Source organism: Nyctereutes procyonoides, unplaced genomic scaffold (assembly GCF_905146905.1).
Source record: "Nyctereutes procyonoides isolate TBG_1078 unplaced genomic scaffold, NYPRO_anot_genome, whole genome shotgun sequence".
NCBI classification, from domain to species: Eukaryota; Metazoa; Chordata; class Mammalia; order Carnivora; family Canidae; genus Nyctereutes; species Nyctereutes procyonoides.
Window position 1 is genome coordinate 55,160,321 of NW_026575133.1, and position 20,210 is coordinate 55,180,530.

At 47.5% G+C, this 20,210-nt stretch overlaps 1 protein-coding gene across 3 annotated transcripts in view; it reads left to right on the forward strand.

The window, feature by feature from the left end:
* Window positions 1–14,463: 14,463 nt before the first annotated feature.
* SCARA3 (scavenger receptor class A member 3) overlaps window positions 14,464–20,210 on the forward strand; it is a 49,107-nt gene continuing 43,360 nt past the window's right edge. Inside the window, exons 1-2 of one of the 3 annotated variants that reach the window (XM_055299892.1) lie at window positions 14,465–14,704; window positions 19,790–20,039. Coding sequence is in view for 1 of the 3 variants with exons in the window: in XM_055299890.1 (XP_055155865.1) it covers window positions 14,698–14,704 (7 nt within the window). In the remaining 2 variants the exon portion in view is untranslated. Of the gene's footprint in view, window positions 14,705–19,789; window positions 20,040–20,210 lie in introns of all 3 variants that reach the window. The other 2 variants (XM_055299891.1, XM_055299890.1) reach the window with 2 other exon arrangements.

The following is a 20,210-nucleotide window of genomic DNA, read 5'->3' on the forward strand; positions in this document are numbered from 1 at the left end:
CCCCCAACTTCAGAGATACAGCTTGAACTTCAGTCCCTGGTTGCCCCTTTTCCGGAGGGAGCATGGATGGAGCTTTCTAGGCCTGAGAAGAAGTGGGGGTGCTTGGATTTCTGACTACAGTCTTAGCTCTGCCCTAAGGTGCTAGGTGACCTTGGACAATCACTTTGCCCTTGGGGCCTCAGTTTCTTCCATCCAGACAATGAAGAATTTGGAAGGTAAGTGTCAGCTCTAAGATCCCATTCAATCTAACCTGAGATGATGCCAAGTGTTGAGAAAATCAGCCCAGAAGAAAAAAAAAATCCAGTGAAAATGTGGAACAATATTTCTCTCCTGAGGCCTCATTTTATTTTTCTTTAAAAAAAAAAAAGTCAAATTATCAGTAACAGCTACATTTTCTATGGAAACTGCCTCCTCCTTAGCATATCAATGACTGAGGTCACAGAAGCTGTTTTGGAGCACACTCCTTGTAACTTTTCTGTTCTGTGGCTCCCCCAGCATCCGGCACAGGAGGCATAAATCTGCGATAATTATATTTGTAAAAATGAGACTTTGGAGGACAGGCAAGGAGATCTGCCTTAGCCAGCTGAAGTAGGGGAAGGGAGGAGAGGAAGAAGCGATTTGGAAGAAAATAACAAGATTCACAGCCAGGACTGTGGCCCCCCGGGGGATGATAACTTTGATCGCTCCAGTTACTAAGCAAACAAGGCCCAGAAGATTAAACTTTAAGGGAAAGAGTGCAAATTTTGAAAGCTCTCACGACATACTTCAGTGTTGACTCTCCACCACCACCAGCAACGTTCCCCCAGGCTATCATGCTGCCTCTCTGTTTGAATGCCACCAATGACTGGGAGCTTACTACCTGAATGCCAACAGTTGTTGAGAAAAGCTGTCCATAGCATTAGGTTCTTCTGTTAAGGCAGAGTCTGGCCCCACAGGGGCCAGCCCCAAGCTCAGTTCTGTCCTTTGGAACCGTACAGGAAAACCAACCCATCTCCCCACTTGTAGTCCTTCAGATAGTTGAAGGCAGCTAGTTGCTTCTCCCAGTGATCTCCTGGCTCGTGGCTGCCTGTCCTGTCCATGTTTGCAGATTCCTCCCCAGTCCTTTGGCCTTCTGGACCTTGCCCTTCTTGACGCTCTGAGCCCAGCTGCGGACCTGCCAGTATCAGGGAAGGCTGACCACTTTTTCCCTAGCTCCAACACTCTAGACGAGCTTTCGTTCAGCTGCTGAGTCACTTGGCTGATTCATATAGAAGTCATCATCTTTTTGGCAGATGCTGCCATTTAATCATTTTTTTGCTCCCATCTTGGACTTGTGCAATCAGAGTAGGATTTGTGGCTTGCTTTTTTTTTTCCTGGAGCATGGGACAATCAGGGAGGGGGGAAGGGAAAACTAAAGAGCTTTATGTTTATCGATTTATCTGATTTATCACTCTATGCTTTGCCCCACCATCTCTCACCCCTGCTAGGCAGTATCTTTGCTATGCATTCTCATCACTGCCACACTGTCCAGCTTAACCACGGCTGACATAGCTGGAACAAGCCAGAAATAGACAAGAGCAGTAGGTACCTTGTGACCTGTTATTAATAATGCCTCTCCAGTCCCTAATTGTCAAATGGGTATATTCCATCAATTACAGACCTATGAAAAAAATCATGCATAATAAACTTATATACAGTAAACTCAGCGCCCAGCTTGCTTTTTTTAAAATATACTTTTTTAATTTAAATTAAATTTGCCAACAGGTAGTATAACACCCAGGGCTCATCTCATCACATGCCCTCCTTAGTGCTCATCACCCATTTATCCCACCCCCCCCCCCAGCTCCCCTTCTGCAACCCTTTGTTTCCCAGAGTTAGGAGTCTCTCATGGTTTGTCTCCCTTTCTAATTTTTCCCCACTCAGTTTCCCTCCTTTCCCTTATGGTCCCTTTCACTATTTCTTATATTCCACATATGAGTGAAACCATATGATGATTGTCTTTCTCCGACTGACTTATTTTACTTAGCATAATACCTTCCAGTTCCATCCACATTGAAGTAAATGATAGGTATTCATCCTTTCTGGTGGCTGAGTAATATTCCATTGTATATATATACCATATCTTCTTTTTTTAAAATATTTTATTTATTTATTCACAAGAGACATAGAGAGAGAGAGAGAGAGAGAGAGAGAGAGAGAAAGAGAAAGAGGCAGAGCAGGCAGAGGGAGAAGCAGGCTCCATGCAGGGAGCCCAATGTGGGACTCGATCCCAGGACTTCCGGGATCACAGCTTGAGCCAAAGGCAAACACTCAACCACTGAGCCACCCAGGCATCCCTAAACCATATCTTCTTTATCCACTCATCTGTCAGACATCGTGGCTCCTTCCAGAGTTTCGCTCTTGTGGACATAGCTGCTATGAACATTGGGGTGTCCTGAATGCTTTTCCAGGGCCTCTCTAACATACAGAAAGTTTCACCCAGTCAGTTGCGTTTCCCTATCCTCCCATCTGGGGAATACCCTTTTGGGAAAAGATACAAAGCTAGCCTCCTCCGAGTTGCTCAGCATGGACCTCTAAGTAGACTAATATTACTTAAATTTATCTTCACTGCTGTACTTTCTATTGAGTGACTACATCGTCTAGATTTTACTCCAGAGTTGGTCAACTCTAACATTTAGCTCCAATTCATTGATTAATGGGCATTTTATTTATTTTTTTATAAATTTATTTTTTATTGGTGTTCAATTTGCCAACATATAGAACAACACCCAACGCTCAGCCCGTCAAGTGCCCACCTCAGTGCCCGTCACCCAGTCACCCCCACCCCCCGCCCACCTCCCCTTCCACCACCCCTAGTTCGTTTCCCTTTCCCAGAGTTAGGAGTCTTTCATGTTCTGTTTCCCTTTCTGATATTTCCCACTCATTTTTTCTCCTTTCGATTAATGGGCATTTTAAAAAAATTATTTATTTCAGAAAGAGAGAGAGAGAGGGAGAGAGAGGGAGGAGCAGAGGAAGAGGGAGAGAGACAGAAAGAGAAAGAAAATGCTGGAGCAGATTCCCTGCTGAGCCCGGAGCCTGACATGGGGCTGATCCCAGGACTCTGAGATCATGCCCTGAGCCGAAATCAAGAGCCAGCCCCTCAAAGGGGACTGAGCCACCCAGGTGCCCCCAATGAGCATTTTCTTTTAATTGGCCCCTAGATCTGTCTCCGGTCAGACCTACTTTTTCCAACTCGATTATTCCTTTAGATCAGCGGTTTTCAGTGGAACCATACAATGGAATCACCTGGAAAGCTGTAAAACTGCCCGGTGCCTGAGTCCCACCACCTGAGGTTCTGATTGGAGCAGGCTGGGGTGCAGCCAGAGATAACATCAGGACTTCCCAGATTTCCCAGGTAGTTTCAAGGCACGGCCAAAGCTGAGGACGGCTGTTTTCCAGTCTATGAGTGACTGGTGACTCTGCCCATCCTACCTCACTGCATCCCTATGTCACTGTGAAGAGTATGTGTGTGTGGTTACACTGTCTTCTAAAGGACAAAACTAGGGGTCACAGAAACGTAGCAGATTTTGCTTACATGGAACTGAAATCTGCCCCTTTATCACTTCTCCATCCTCTGTCTTATTTCTCAGGTGCCATGTGTTAAGTTATCCCTCTTCTGCAGGACAGCCCTTCAACCATTTGAAAACAATGATTCTATCTCAACTTAGATATCCCTCTTTCTTTTTTTTTTAAAGATTTTATTCATTTATTCATTCATTTATTTATTTAGAGAGAGCACAAGTTGGGGGAGAGGCAGAGGTAAAGAGAGAGAATCTCAAGCAGATTCCCTGCTGAGTATGGAGCCCAACTAGGGGCTTGATCTCACAACCCTGAGATCATGACTTGAACCAAAATCAAGAGTCAGATGCTTAATGGACTGAGCCCCCGCAGGCGTCCCAGACCTGTTTCCTTATACAGGTCCTTTACTCCCTTCCTCTAGACTGAGGTTGCCAGATAGCTCACTCTGATCCTCCCTACCTCAAGGGTGCTCCATTCTGTCAGGGCTCCTCTGGTGTGGCTTTAGGAACATACACAAGACCCAGCTTTGGACAGCTTTAATACAAAGCTCCCCATGCCCACAAGGCACTCTCTGCTTACTTTTATAACATGTTATAACACACTGTGCTTCTCAAATCAGTTGACACTGACCCCAGGGTCAGGCTGTGGGGTGCTGAGAGCACACAAAGATACAGGAGCAGCAGACCGCAGTTTCACTCTAACTTAGGGAGAGAAGCTGATATTTAGTGAGTAACCAATTTTCCTTCCTTTCCTTCCTTCCCTTCCTTCCTTTATTTCTTCCTCTCTTTCTATCTTTATCCGATTTCTTCCTAAATATCATGCTTGGAAAGTAATGGGCTTCCATTTATCCACAAATTTATATTTAGAATGTACATCTGTATATATTATATATATAATATATATATTAGTTTGTATATATATTATGTATACAAACTAACAAGGGATTTCATCTTTTTTTTCTTTTTAAAAATAAATAGAAGATCATATTATACATATGGCTCACTCTTTTCCACAATATTATGGATATGATGGCTATCCCATCAGGTCATACATAGAGAGATATAAACAATACTTTTCCATAGATACATATTTTATTCAGCCATTCATTCCCCTATTCCAATTTTTTTTCTGTAATTACAAACCATGCCACCATAAACAGTCTTCCACATGTATCTTTTTTTTCCCACATGTATCTTCATATGTTGGTGCCTTTCCTGGCCTAAGGTAGACTCACAAATTGAGAATTACTGGATAAAAGAGAAGGTGTAGGATAAAGGAGAATTGTAGCCTTCACATTAACATAGACTGCCTGATGGTTCCCCAAAAAGGTAGTGGTAGCTCCCAGTCTCTGAGATTGTCCATTCCCATGTCATCATCAGACTGAATGCTGCTGGCCTTTTGAATTTTTGCCAACCCAGTTTGTGAAAATGACACTTTGCCACCTTCATCCCTTTGCCTGTTTATTGTTTTCAACTAATCACTTTTTTTTAAAGATTTTATTTTTAAGTGATCTCTATACCCAACATGGGGCTTGAAGCCACAATCCCGTGACCAGGAGTGACACATGCCACCGACTGAGCCAGCCAGGCGCCGTCTCAACTCATCATTATTTTAAAAGATTTTATTTAAAAAAGATTTTATTTATTCATTCACAAGAGACACACACAGAGAGAGAAGCAGAGGGAGGCTCCACATGCAAGGACCCCAATGTGGGACTTGATCCCGAGACTCCAGGATCACGCCCTGGACTGAAGGCACCCAGGGATCCTCTCAACTCATCTTTTTTTTTTTTTTTTTTTTTAATTTATGATAGTCACACACAGAGAGAGAGGCAGAGACAGGCAGAGGGAGAAGCAGGCTCCATGCACCGGGAGCCCGACGTGGGATTCGATCCCGGGTCTCCAGGATCGCACCCTGGGCCAAAGGCAGGCGCCAAACCGCTGCGCCACCCAAGGATCCCTCAACTCATCATTTTTAAATGAAGTTTCCTCCTCTGTGACTTGACAATTCACATGGTTTGCTTATTTTATTGGACTCTGATCCTTTCTTCCTATCAATTTATAGGAGCACTTTAAATAAATAAAGTGGTTTTATGTGCGTTGCGAATGTTTCTACCACATTATTAAGTGTCTGTTATCTTTAATTATGGAGGTTCTTAAAATTTTTATGTAGTGAAATTTGGTTTTTCCCTTTATCGTTTCTAAGTCTCCTGTCTTGCTTAAGGATGTCTCACTAAAATGTAGATATTCTTCTAATTTTCTGTTAGCTTCCTTTTTTAAAAAAAGATTTTATTTGTTTATTCATGAGAGGCACAGAAAGAGAGAGAGAGAGAGGGAGAGACACAGGCAGAGGGAGAAGCAGGCTCCATGCAGGGAGCCCTGCGAGGGACTCGATCCTGGGACTCGATTCTGGGACTCTAGGATCATGCCCTGAGCCGAAGGCAGGCGCTCAATCCCTGAGCCACCCAGGCATCCCTCTTTTGGCTTCCTGTTAACTTTTATATTTAGATATTGAATCCAAATGGAATGTGTGTGTGTGTTTGTAGGTGTGTGTGTGTGTGTGTGTGTGTGTGTGTGTGTGAACTTGCAATAATTGCACCTTGGATAAACCTCATTGGCTACGATACTGCCAATTTTGCAAAGCTTGTGTGTGTGTGTGTGTGTGTGTGTGTGTGTGTGTGTGTGTGTGTAGGAGGGAGGTGAGGCAAGGATGGAACTTCATTTTTTTCCAGACGTGCAGCCAATTATGTCAACATGATTTATCAAATAAACTACTGTATTCATGCTGAGTTGAAATACCAGTTTGTCACCTATGAAGTATCCCAAGTAAATTTGGATCTGTTTTAGGACTTTCTAGTTTATTCCTCTGATTTATTTTTTTATTCCTGTGAAACATATGGCTTTCATTACATAGCTTTAAAACAATAATTAATATCTAAAAAAGTAATCTCCCGGACAGCCTGGGTGGCTCCGGGGTTTAGCGCCGCCTTCAGTCCAGGGCATGATCCTGGAGATCCAGGATCGAGTCCCACGTCAGGCACCCTGCATGGAGCCTGCTTCTCCCTCTGCCTGTGTCTCTGCCTCTCTCTCTCTCTCTCTCTCTCTCTCTGTGTCTGTCTCTATGAATAAATAAATAAAATTTTTAAAAAAGTAATCTCCCTCACTCTTCCTTTACAAATTTTCTTGGCTCTCCTTGGACATTAATTCTTCAGTAGGAACTCTAATTTTGTCTAGCTTGAAAAGAAAATGGTATCGTAATTATAATTGCACTAAATGTGCATATTGGTTTGAGAAGAACTCACATTTTTATATTCTTTCTTCCTACTTGGCAGCATAACATGTCTAGTTTAAGTAATTTAAACTATTCTTTTTGTTTCTAAATAAAATTTTCTTTTTATCAAAGGGAGATATGTGTATAATCTGAAAATACCAAATGGTACAAAAAGTACTAATGTAACAGTCCTCTGCCACATTCCTCACCTTCCTTCCCCTCCAGGCTGCCACCACACCTACCCCCAATCCAGAAAAAATTACTTCTATATTAAAACAAATACTGTTTTGTGGTGATATGGCCTGCAACTTTAACATCATTTTCCAGAATAAGAGGAAAGATTTCAAAGATATTTTTGCTACCCCTGTCATTGTGGCAGTGGAAAAGTTGGAGAAACCTTTAACTAAGCATATTAGACTGAAATTTATCAGATTAGAGTTCAAATGTTTCCCCACCTCCACTCAGCTCTGAGCTCCCATTCTCTAAGACATGGCCCAGCATACAGTAGGTACTTAACAAATACTTATTAAATTACCTGAATCAAAACTTCAACTATTGAGATCAAAGGCCCCAGGTGTTTTTTGTTTTTAGTAGTCTTACCCTATTTTTTATTCATATCAAAACTGTAATATCCACAAGGTTAGGGAACATATCCCCAGCACTAGCACAGCTCCTGGCTACGTGTTTGTGTGATGAAGGAATGAAAGCCCTGCATAGCCAAATATCAGCTACATCTTTTTCTCTGAATTACTAAGACTTTGTCCTTCATTAGTGAAACTGTTGGTGAATCTAAATGTATGGTTTGATTTATTTCTCTTGAATTTTATCTTTTTTCTCTTGAATTTCATCTTATAAGTGTACTGTAGACACCTCTCAAGGTTGTTCTGAATTTTGCTCTTCCAGCTTTGAATGAGAAACAAAAAAATAAGCATGCCTACTGGGTCTCCTCCATCCGGAGTATAGATAGGATTGCCCATTAGGATCCTTCTTATCACATTAAAAGCCCGGTCTCCTGAATGCCTGCTATAAAGAAATCGCTGTGTACCAAATCCTTTGGAAAAGATCTTCCTCCAAAGCATTCATGTCCTTCCAGCTCTGGTCTTCCCATTTTAATATGTATGATTCTTCTCTATCTGGATACAGGCGTTTTTCCAGTCCTCTTTGCGATAATCCAAATTATAGATTTCCTACAAGGATCCCTTGCCATTGTTTAGTGGTTGGTTTGGCTAAAGGACACTTCTCTTTCCTACACATCGTCAAGGCCTCTTTTTTCATCTATGTCCATTCCCAAATGAAGTCAGCCATATATATATATAATATAATTATATTAATCTGAAAGATTTGTCCAAGCTCTGATGTGTCTTTGTCATTAAACTGCTTTAGAGGTTCCTGGCTGGCTCAGTGGATAGAACATGTGACTCTTGTTCTCAGGGTCATAAGTTCAAGGCCTGCATTGGGTGTAGAGATTACTTAAAAATAAAATCTTTTAAAAACTAAAAATAAACTGCTTTTCTTAGAACTTCACCCTTACAGAGTTCATAAGATAAAGGATTCATTTGACAACACAAAGCCCCCTTTAAGAATTTCTCAGGCTTAAATAATTCATATTATATAGCATCGCCCACTGGTAAAGAGTGGTATTGCAGGGCACCTCTTGACCACCATATACAGACATTCTCAAAAATTCAGGTACTGATAAATGTGAAATGAGGGGAGAATCCATAGACATGGAAGAAATCTTAGGTGAATTTCGGAGGGAAAGCAATAAAAGATAGGAAACTAAGAATTGTGAAAATATCACATGGTTTGGAGAATGGGCCAGAGGCTAGTTTAACCTTCTCTGGGCAAACATCTTCAGCTGAGAATATCCTTGGATTTTTTCCCCCCAGGAAATTCCATTTCTTATTTTAAATGGAATCCACAGGAAAATGGGATTTATATTTTCCTGTTATGGCCAACATTGCTGGAACACTGCTACAAAATGCCATGGACTGGCCCTCTCGGTCCTTTCAAAAATGTACTCCTGCGCAGCATTAGTGGAATGGTGGTGAGCATACCTGCCTCCCAAAAATATTTTATTCTTTTGCTTCCAAGGAATGACTATTTGGGTGATTAACAAGGCAGCATTAACAAGGCAGTAACACTGCACTAAGTTTTAATCCATGGCATTAGAAAGCTTATTGAGAGAATCAGGGCGAAACTCTGCCAAGGTCTGGGTCTGAGAAGGATTTGCTAATGCACTGGAGGTCTCAGCAGCATCTATGTTTCCCCCTTTCCTCTCGGTAACCCAGCTAAGGGGTTACCCTACTCCCTTGTCTTTGATTGAGGTCATGTGACTGACTTCTGGCCGGTAGAACATGGCTGATAGTGAGTGTGTCTCTTCTAGGCCATGATACTCTCCAATCCACAATCTTCCAATCTCTCTTTCCATTCTTCGTCATCAGCCTTGGAGGCTACTTACCAAAGATGGCAGCATTGCAGGATGGAAGACGCCTGGATCCTCCAGCCAACATTTGTAAGAGTCACTTGACCTGCAATGGATTGTGATATAAATGAGAAATAAACTGTTGCTGTGCTGTCATTAAATCTTACAGTCATTCATTAGAGCTAGCACTACCTACTCTAACTGCTAGAGAAACTATCTTGAAATGGGATGCCACTGTAATAAGAACATAAATATGTGGCATAGCTTAGCAATTGAGAAGCAGGATGTGAAGAACCTGTTATTAGAGGTTGAAAATATGAAAATCTTTATCATGAAGGACACATTTGGTAGACTGTACTTATCTAGGATAGCAGACCACATCCCTACTAATGCCCAGGGTCATCTATTGGAAAGGATCAAGGTGATAGTGAATGTTCTCTGCTTTTGGTTGTATTTGGCAGAGCAATAGAAGAAAAAGATGAGGAGTACCTGGGTGACTCAGTGGTTGAGTGTCTGCCTTCAGCTCACTACATGCGTGATCCCAGGGTCATGGGATCTAGTCCCACATCGGGGTCCCTGCAGGGAGCCTGCTTCTCCCTCTGTCTATGTCTCTGCCTCTCTCTGTGTGTCTCTCATGAATAAATAAATAAATAAATCTTAAAAAAAAAACGAAAGAAAAGAAAAAATGAACTCAGGAAAAGTGGATAGTTTCCAAAGAGAAATAAAAGGGAATAGAGAGAGTTCAGAAAATTTAAACCTGCTAAGGAGAAAAATACCAACTGCTTCTAGCTGCTAAACAGCAATAAAGGCCCAGTAAGACCCAGCTTTGGTGAAAAGATCAGATGAAGTATATGACCTTCCCAGTCAAGTCTTATAATATCAAGGTCACTATTTGCCCCTTGAGAGCTAGAAAGAGGCACAGGGGACAGTAACAAAGAAATAAAAGCAGGTTTGGAAACTATGTCGAGGAAAAACTCTAGGTGTGGTCACTGGCCCATGGAATTGACTAGAAGCAAATAGATAAGCCTCTGTTAAAACTTTGAGGGATTTTCATCATACACACACACACACACACACACACACACACACACCCCAAAAAACCCAAAACCAAACAAAAAAACAAAAACTCCACATGCCCAGACTTTCACCTTTTATCTCAACTATTGGAGCTGTAAAACGACCCTGCTCCAGAAAGAAGTGGGCTAGGAGAAGTGAGAAACCCCAAGGAAGGCTCAGCCCCCAGCCCACACTTCAGAGATATACACAGAAAGTAGAGGGCCAAGCAAGAACCTTCGAGAGAGCATAGCCTAGGGTATAATAAACAAGAGAGCTCCTCCAGATAATTGAATGATGATTAAGCAAAGACCGTTCCTCATCCTAGATTTAGGGGCCTTTACAGCATCTGAGGGGGTCTCAAAATATCCACAGACCTGTAGCTACTATGTCTCTCTTTCCTCCCTTTTCCAAATGGGCTGTTTTTATTGTGGTTATCTGATCCATGCTCCTCCTTGAGACTGGAGCTACTTCAGATTTGACAGAAAAGAATCACAGGGAGAGCCTGGACTGTGACCTTGATGCAATGACAAGGTGAGAGTTGGAGTTGCCCCCCTGGGAGGAGTGAATGTGTTTAATGTGTGAAGACAAGGAAGCGAACAGATACTTGATGACCAGGAGGGTGGACTGTGCAGAGTGCCAGTGCTTGCTGATCTCTGCTTCTCTTCTCCATCCAGGGCACACAGCTCATTCTGTTTTTAAGCCCTCTCGCTGTTAGGTAAGCTCTGGCTGATGAAATATGGGTAGAAGTGCTTTATACCAGCCCAGCCCATAAAATCCTCCTATGCATGGTCTTCCATCCTATCTTCTATTTTGCAGCAACCTTAAAGCCACATGTTGAAGGTAGTGGTAAAACCCTGGGTCCCTGGGTCCCTGGGTCACCATCTGGAAGAGAACTGCCCAACCTACACGGGATTGTGATGTGAGTGAGAAATAAACTTCTGCTGTATTAAGATAGTGGGATACAGGGGTCGTTGTCACAGCAGCGAGTGTTACTTACACTAACTAATGTCAGGATAGAGAATGCCTATATTTAGAAAATATACTGAATAGGAGTAGCTATTAGAGAAAGAGAAGTCAAGAAGCTTAGAAGAACCAGAAGTATGTAGGATCAGATAAACCATGAGAGAAGAGAGATTCAAGAAGGAACTGCTAATGGTATTTGTGAATGTTAATGTTGCATGTCAACTTGGCCAGGCCGCGGTACTCAGACATTTGGTCAAACATTATTTTAGATGCTTCTGTGAAGATGTTTTTCAGTTGAGGTTAACATTTAAATCAGTAGACTTTAAGTCAAGCAGATTGCCTCCCTCTTGTGGTGGGTCGTATCTAATCAGTTGAAGACCTTAATAGAATAAAACACTAACCTCCCCAGAGAAAGGTCATCTGTCAGTGGATGACCTTTGGACTTGAACTGCAACGTTAACTCTTCCCTGGGTCTCTAGCCTCCTGGCTATGAGTTCTGCTTCTTTGAAGAACCCAGGGTAATACAGTGTTAAGTCTATAAAATGGTTGAAGAGGATACAAGTTGAAGCTACATCCTAAGAAGGAAAAGTGGCCAGAGAAGAACAGGATAGGAGAGGAAAGGATCTAAGGCACAGAGGGAGAAATTGGGCTTTAGGAAAGAGAGATATTCTGTGCCTGAAGTAGAAAAGATAAGGAAGTCCGGGGAGCTCCCTGGAAGGTTCTGCTCTGAGCAGAACTGAGGTGGGACTTTCTGCCTTCATTAATACACAAAGGGCTCCACCACCAGTGGTTCTGGTTTTTTCTCTCTACGTGATCTCTGCTCTATAGCAATTTCCTTTGGCTTTTAACAGAAGTATGGCTCATGTGTCAGTAAAATGTGCACCCCCCCCACCCGCCCAGCTCAAGTTATAAACAGTATGAAGCATTTCTCCCAACCCCACCCCACCCTGTCTGTGCTGTCTGTGATTCTGTGACCAAGTCCCAGCCTTAGCCCCATCCTGATAGCCCCCATCATCTGGGCTCTTAGGGTGGGATGGGCAGGGGAGGGAACAGGATCGGAGAGAGGGAGGAGATTGGTTCAGTTGACCCTGGGTTTATCCCACTGGCTATTGGTAGAAAATGCCTGAAATTGAAGCTAAAGGCTTTCACCCAAGGGCTGGTGAAATCTCTAGGAAACCCCTGTCTCTCCTCCCTTCCTGATCTGTGATCTGTGATCATCGTTTATCCTCCTCTTTCTGCCTTCCCTCTGAACGGTGCTTTGACCCCTCCTGCCTGTCTGCCAACTCATCTCCAGCTCTTTCCTTCCACTCCTACGTGCTGGGTTCCCTCTCCTGAGAGTCCTTTTAGAACTGGATCCGAACTGGAGTTCATCCTCTGAACCTCTTCAGGGCTGGGATCTGCTCACCCAGGGCTCATCTGCAGCCAGACACGGGCCTATTTCATTTCTTTGTTGGTGCATTTGCATATCATGGCAATACCACAGGGTATATACATCCACCAAATCCGAAGGGGCAGGCATGGGGGCCCTCCCTCACATCAGGGATAGGCCCTTTCTTGGATCAAGCCAACTAAAGCAAGCGTCGAGAAAACCAAAGGCCATTTGCTTCTTCTTTCTGTCAGTATTTGAGTGTCTTCGATGAGCGGCAGCGTGGTGTGCTGTAGCTATGCACACAGATGTGGACTTAAGCCTGCCTGAGTTCAAGTTCTAAGATCTCCATTTACTCACTCCGTGACAGGAAGCACATTATTTATCTCTCCTTTCCTCCACTAAAAAATGAGGACAATAAATGTGCTTGTCTCATAAGGCTGCTCATAAGATTAAATAAATCAACACCCAGGTCACCTAGCTAAGATGCCTTTGATGTGAATATCCTCCCAGTATTTACCAAGCAGCTCTCCAGGTCCACGCCACCAACCCAGGAGGCTGAGGTGTCCTTGGAATCCAGACTCAAGAAGTACACTGTGAACTACCGCCAGGCAGGCAACGGCTTCTCCAAGCCTCAGGCTCCGCATCTGTAAAATGGGCACCATGGGCCCTGGCTCCCTCTCTAGAAGTTATGGTGAGTCTGTCTTGAGAGAATGGAGAGAATGTGCTTTACAAAGGAAACTTGCCAAGGCCAGGTGGAGCGGATCAGAGAGAGCCGCACATCACATCACTCAGCAGAACTGGCTGGGGATTTGTGCAGGGTGGCGGGTCTTGGCCCCTTCTCAGCTCCTGGTTGAGAAGATGGTTCCTCGGCTTTGGCCCTACCTACTTTACAATAAAGGCCAAACAGAGGTGGGCATGGGAGTGTGGAGATGTGGGAAAGGGCCAGGCCGGGTTGCCCCCACCCTGGGGTCCCCTCTCTCCTTGCACTATCCCGTTGTAGCATGTATCACACCTAGCACCATCACTTGTTTGAGTGTTGGCTTTCCTCGCCAGGTGCCACCTCCTGGAGCAAGGGCTGGTGTGAAGTGTTCCTCCCACCCCCAGAGTTTGGGGCAGAAGCTGGCACATGGAAGGTTGGCAGGAAATGTTCCATTAACGAAGACTGACATGCGAGGAGCCTGGAGGAGGGCCTCTGACGCCCGCCACAGCTCCTTGCTTGACTGAGGTCACTCTCCCTCCCGTGTTACTGTTTGCACCAGAGGTCCCCCCACGAGCAAAATCACCAAATTGCGGGTGTGTGTGTGTGTGTGTGTGCGCGCGCGCGCCCGGGGCCCAACGCCCTCGTGGAGAAAACACCGAGGCTGGGAGGGGAGTCCCCCACGCGGCGCGGCGGAGCTGGGGCGCCCAACCTTGCGGCCTTCCCGGACCGGGGCGGCGGGCAGGCGCGGGGACCTGAGCGTCCCTCTGCCCCGGAGACGGGCGCGGGGACCGCCCGGGGTGAGCCCCGCTCCCCGCAGCCCGGCGCAGCCCGGCCCGGCCCGGCCCGGCCCAGCCCGGCCACGAGGCGAGCGGCCCCCGGGGGCCGAGGGCGGCTCGGGAGGAGGGTCCCCGCGCGCTCCCCGGGGCGCCGCGGCCGCGGGGCGGGGGGATCGGGGACCCGCGGCGGCACAAAGAGGCCCGGCCGCGGCAGTTTTGAAACTCCCGAGGAAGTGGGTCTGGGCCGGGGCCCAGGGAGTGGCGCGCAGGGAGGGAGGGAGCGCGCGCCGGGCAGGGGGGGAGGCGGGGCGGGCCGGGGCGGGGCGCGCGGGGCGCGGGGCGCGGGGCGGCCGCAGACCTCGCCGGCCTCCAGCGGGAAGCGCGCGGGCGGCGGGACGGGCGGCGGGATGGGCGGCCCCGCGCCCCCCGGCTGCGACCCCGCGGACCCTCCCCTCGGCGCGCCGCCTCCGCAGCCGGGCGCTCCAGCGGGCGGCGCGTAGGGCGGCGAGCGGCGCGGGCCGAGGAGCTGCGGGCTTCACCCCGCCACTCTGCAGCTCGAGCCGCCGCCCCGGGGCGCTCCCGGGGCCCCGCAGGAGGGACCATGAAAGGTAAGCCCCGCGCGCGCCGGAGGCCGAGGCGCCCCCCCCCGCGCCCCCGCCGACCCCGCCGGCCCCCCGCGCCCCCCGCCTCCGCCCGGGGCGCGGCGGGCGCCTCTCCGGCTGGCGGGCTGCGGAGGGGACGAGCTCCGGGCTGGGGGGGGGGGGGGGGGCTCTGATCCTCCTGCCCAAGTAGGCGTTGGGAGGGAGCCCCAGGTCTCCAGCAGAGGGAGGGGGGAGGAGGCGGGAGAGTTCACACGCAGCCCCCTTCACAGTCCCCTTCTCACTCTATCCCTTTTTAAGAAACAGTTATAAATTCCGGACAAGTTTCTGATCCCGGAAAGATGTCACCAGCCCCACCGTCGGGCAGTGTTAAATCTCCATCCAGGGGACCCACCTCCGAGGCTCCTGCGGCCTCTACCCAGCCTCCCACCGGGCTCCAGGCCTAGGATTCTCCTCCAAGAGCTGCAGCCCCGTCCTCAGGAGAGACTCGTTGTGTCCAAGCCCCTCAGCCCAGGCCCTGCCCTTTGGGACCTCTGGACGCTGGCTGACCTGCCCTCTGACCTCCCAGGGGCTCAGCAGCTGGGGAAGGCCAGTGGTCCGGGTCTGAGCTCTCCGCAGGGCAGAGGGTCATCCCCACGGTGGCCCTTGCAGCCAGGTCCCGGGGATGGATGGACACAGGAGCAGGACTTGGTCTCAAGTGTTCCGATCTGGGCCTGGCTTTCTCAAGGCCCCGGGGAAAAAGCATACTTTGTCTTCCCACTCATTTTGTGACTAGAGGAGCTTCAGACATTGGGATCATCCTACGGGATAGGGAACCTTTTAGGATTTTAATGCTCTGTCCCGTGCTTTAAATATTTGCTTTATATATTTCCCTAACACCTCTGGCAGGTGCTCGTGCTCCCGGCAGTGAGAACCTCCCTCGCTTCTTTCTGACTCACTGAATGTGAGGACTGAATAAGACCGTTGAGATCATCTATAGGGCTCTAAACTATACTGAAGAAGCAGCTCCGTTTGTGTTTTACACAGAAGGGGCTCACGGACAAACCTCTGACTGAACACAGCCTCCATGTTGTATAGTTGAAGAAACTGAGGCCCAAACAGGTAGAGGAGCAGCTTCACAGGTCTGCAAACCTGTGCGTCCCCATAGGTCCCCACACTCGGAAGGCCTCATACGAGGTTTAAGGTCTTGACATTCTTAATAACTTTTAAACAAGGTCCCCTCATGCCTTCATTTTGCGCTGGGCTCTACAGATGATGTTGCTGGTCCTGTGGATAGGAGAAGGGACTTGCTCAAAAGTCACAGTTAGTCAGGGGGACCAGAGCCCAGGGGCCTGACCTCCAGACCAGAGCCCTGGCTAACATACCCCTGCCTCTCTAGTGCTTCCTTCCCTCTGGCCCCTCTGTTTGTGTCTCCCAATGGCCTCGCCATGTCTTGGGCTGACCGGGATGAGGCAAGCAAGTTATAATCAACCCCAGGGAGTTCCCTTGGCTGCAGAGAGGAACCTCACCCACCAAGCTCCTGCTTTCAGCTACCACATCTATGGTGCTGTACCCACCCCCGTTAGCCCGCTGGGGGGCAGGTCATTACCCAGAAGCCTCCAGAAGGGTCTTAGACCACATCTCACCACAGGGGCCTTAATGATGATGGTAAGATGCTCCACATACTCAGAGTGGTTTGGCTCCACCAACATTCCTGACAAACCCTGTAAGAGAAAATCTAGTGCCGTGAAGAGAAGCAGGACAGGAGTCCTCCCAAATGGAGGAAACATCCTGCTCCCATAGAGGAGGGAGTTAGGAGCACATGACCTGCCTTTTTGAATGAAACTCATTGAGGCAATTCCATTCCTCTGAGTGGAAGAGGAACAAGCTGGTGTGGATGAACATTTGGAGGAGGACGGGCCATACCGTGGCAGCAGGTCTCTGGGTCCTCCCGGCTGGCTGGAAGTCTGTGGGCTCCCTCCTTGGGTTCCCAAGCTCTGCCCCTCTCACCTCCTTTTCCCAGTTCTCAACCAACAGCCTCACCACCATGTGGGGCCAAATTCCTGTTCACTGGGGCCTTGGGGGCAGCTCTCATGTATTTTTCCTCCAGTCTCCAGGAAACCTTCTGTGATCCCCCATAACATCCCAGGGGCATGGGCTGCAAAGCTGCAGCGGGGCGTGGGGGTGGGGGACAAGGATGCCTCCCTATAGGGTCTTCCCTCATCCTCCCCCTCCCCCTCCCACCCCAGTCCCCCAGGAGCCAGGAAGAGCTACCATCTCTACCTGAGATGGAAAAAGCAGGGCAGACAGCAAATATTTGGCCTTTGGATCTGTGGACTATGAAGAATCAGGATTTTTTTTTCACCCACATGGAAAAAGTAAAGTGCCCAGCAAAGCAGGGCAGCCCTTCCAGACTGGCCCGTCCCCAAGGGGAACTGGCTTCAAACCCTCCTCCAAAGGCCCCACATTTAATCTGAGAATTACATCTGTTGGCAAAGATTCACTATCCCCCCTCAAAGCAAAACATGGTGATGTTATGCTTGGTGGGGGAGAGGGGTGTTCGTGGGGACGGTACTTAGGCAAGAAAACGCATTTGCTGAGGAGCACCGCCACCGGTGGCCGGACGCCAGGGCCTGCTCTGCCAGCCAAGCTGTTTCCACCCCGGAGCCCCTCCTGCCTGCCTGCCTCTGGCCGGGCCTCCCAGGCAGCCACATCTTTTGATGCAGGCTGGTACCTAGCCCCAGGTGTGGCCCTTCTCATACCTGAGGGGTACACACAGCTGCCACCAGCCCCTTGGTGATGGCCCATCTTGGAGCTGCCCACTGGCTTGGCTGAGCCATTAATAGTCACCTGTGGGATAGTTTACACACCTGTGGTGTGAGGGTCCTGCGGTGGGAGCCCTCCCAGGTGTATGAGCGCCCCCCACCCCAGCACATTTAGAAGCAGCCTGGTTCACTGTGATTTGAGAGTCAATGACATGGGCTCTATTCCTGGCCCCACGTGAGGCTCTGGCCAAAGCGTTTCCCTCTCTGAGCCTTGTTCTTCTCCTGGGTGGTCCCTGAGGCCCATCCTGCTCTGATGCAGTGTGACTCAGCCCAAGAACTTGGAGCCTGAGTACCACTTGGGGAGCGGAAGGGACTCGGTGGAGAGATGGTTGGAAGCAGGCCCACAGCACGAGCGACTCTTTGCCCCTGAGAGACTTGTCCTCAGTTGCCACATACAGGGCAGAGCCACACCCCCCTGTTCCCCAAGCGTGGGAGGAACAGCCCCTCCCTGCAGAATCAGAGACCAGTGCCCACATCCCATGGACAAAGGGCGGACAGGGAGAAAAAGGGCTGCAGGATACAGCAATGTGATTCCAGGAAAATCTACCACCCACAGCTTGGCCGAGGAGATCATCCACTCAGTGAGTGGACAGACTGGGTCCCCTTGGAAAGCCCACTCCCCCATCACCAGACCTTAGGTGCAAGAAGGAGCTTAAGTCTAAAAGAAAAGGAGCTAAGGTGGCAGGGTGCAGAGAGCCACTAAACAGATCAGTTTGGTGGACCCGAGGGCTCAGATGATAGAGATTAGCTCCAAACCCTCAGACACACACACACACACACACACACACACACACACACACACACCGCACTCACCGTGCCTTCCATCTGGGGTAATTTTAATAACCAAGCTAAATTCCAAAGCTAAATTTGAGAGAAAAAAGAATTCTGCTTCTGCATTAGAATTGTTTGCTGGAATAGCTTAGCAGTTTTCTTGAAGGACAGGCAAGGGTGTGAGGACTGGCAGGTACTGCAGCAGGACGAACTGTGCCACTCATCACTCGTATATATACACTGCCCATGTTTGATTATGTTTAATTTAGCAGGTGTGTGTGTGTGTGTGTGTGTGTGTGTGTGTGTGTGTGTGTTGTGAGCACTGAAGTCCAAGGTGAGAGCTGGCCCTATCACCCACCAGCTTTATAACCTAGTGGCTCTGATGAAGTCATTGGTAGTCTCTGGGCCTCCTCATCTGCAAGTAGACTGGGCCAGCTTTGATGTTCTTCCCAGCTCTAACATTCTACTCTGTTGTCTTTCCTTCTGAGAGGGCACATTTATTTATTTTTTTTCTATTTGAGTAGAGTTGACACACAATGTTGCATTGGTTTCAGGTGTACAACATTGCACAAATTTTTATATTACGCTGTGCTCACCCCAAGTGTAGCTCCCATCTATCACCATACAACCCTGTTAGAGTATCATTGACTGTATTCCTTCTTCTCTGCCTTATATGATGATTTATTCATTCCATTACTGAAAACCTGTATCTCATACTCCCCTTCACCTATTTTGCCAATCCCCCCCACCCACCTCCCTTCTGGCAACCATCTGTTTGTTCTCTATATTTATAGCTCTGATTCTGCTCTCTGTTTATTAGGTTGTTTTTTTTTTTCTTTTCAGATTCCACTTATAAGTGAAATCATATGGTATTTGTCTTTCTTAGGCTGACTTATTTCACTTAGCATGATACCCCCTAGGTTGCTGGTGGCACGAGCTCCTCCTTTTTATGGCTGTGTAATATTCCACTCTATATGGAGGGTTTATATATATTTATATTTATATTTTTATCTATCCATCCATCGATCTATTGGTCTATATCTATTTTTCTCTCAGAATAAGCCCACAGGGTAGTGTTAGAATGTGAGGTCCATAAATATGGTGACTCTATCTCCCTTTTCTTTGCCTCACTCTCTCACGGTGCCTGGCACCTTGGAGGTATTCCCTACATTTGCAAGTGAGTAAATCTGAGTCCTCCACTGGGCTGAAATCCTTAAAGGCAAGAGTAACACCATGGTATCCCCAGAACCTAATGTAGGTATTCAATAAAGACTTATGCTTCTATTTAACATTTACTGACCAACTGCCAAATGTCAGGGCTCAGTTGTTGGTTGGTGCCTAAGGGCCAAGAAAGATGCAAAGAAGAGCTCAACATCCTTTCCCTCAAGGTGATTGCCCTTTGCTAGTACGCTTCAGATGTGTGCCCAAATCATTCAAAAAAGACTTAAAGTGTGTCGTGAGAGAGACCCCAAGGAGGCCATTCGGGGTTGTGTTGGTTCTTTTCCCGTCTCTCCTTTAGTTACTCCTCTTCTGGATGAATCTGTTATCTGTGGAGCCTCTGGTTCTTAGGAAGCACCCATCCTTGAACAGTCTTACCCAGTCTTGTGGATTTGACATGTGGGGAGAGGCTGATGATACCAGGTTTACTCCTCTGGGCTCCAGACACATATTTCTGACAGTGTCCCGAACACCTGTCAATAGAGACCTGTGGATGCCTCCTTCAAGGCTCAGATGAAGACACCGTCACATCCACCTGAACCTAAGCTAAGGTATTGGTTATCCTGGGATGTTGCCACACACTTTGATGGTTTCTGCCCTCAGGCAGACAAGACGTACACACTTAAGAAGAAAATCACATAAGAAAGGGAGATGAAGGAACAGAACAAATGAATGGTCTATACAGTAGATTTGGTATGACTCCTTGGGATAAAGAGCATTAC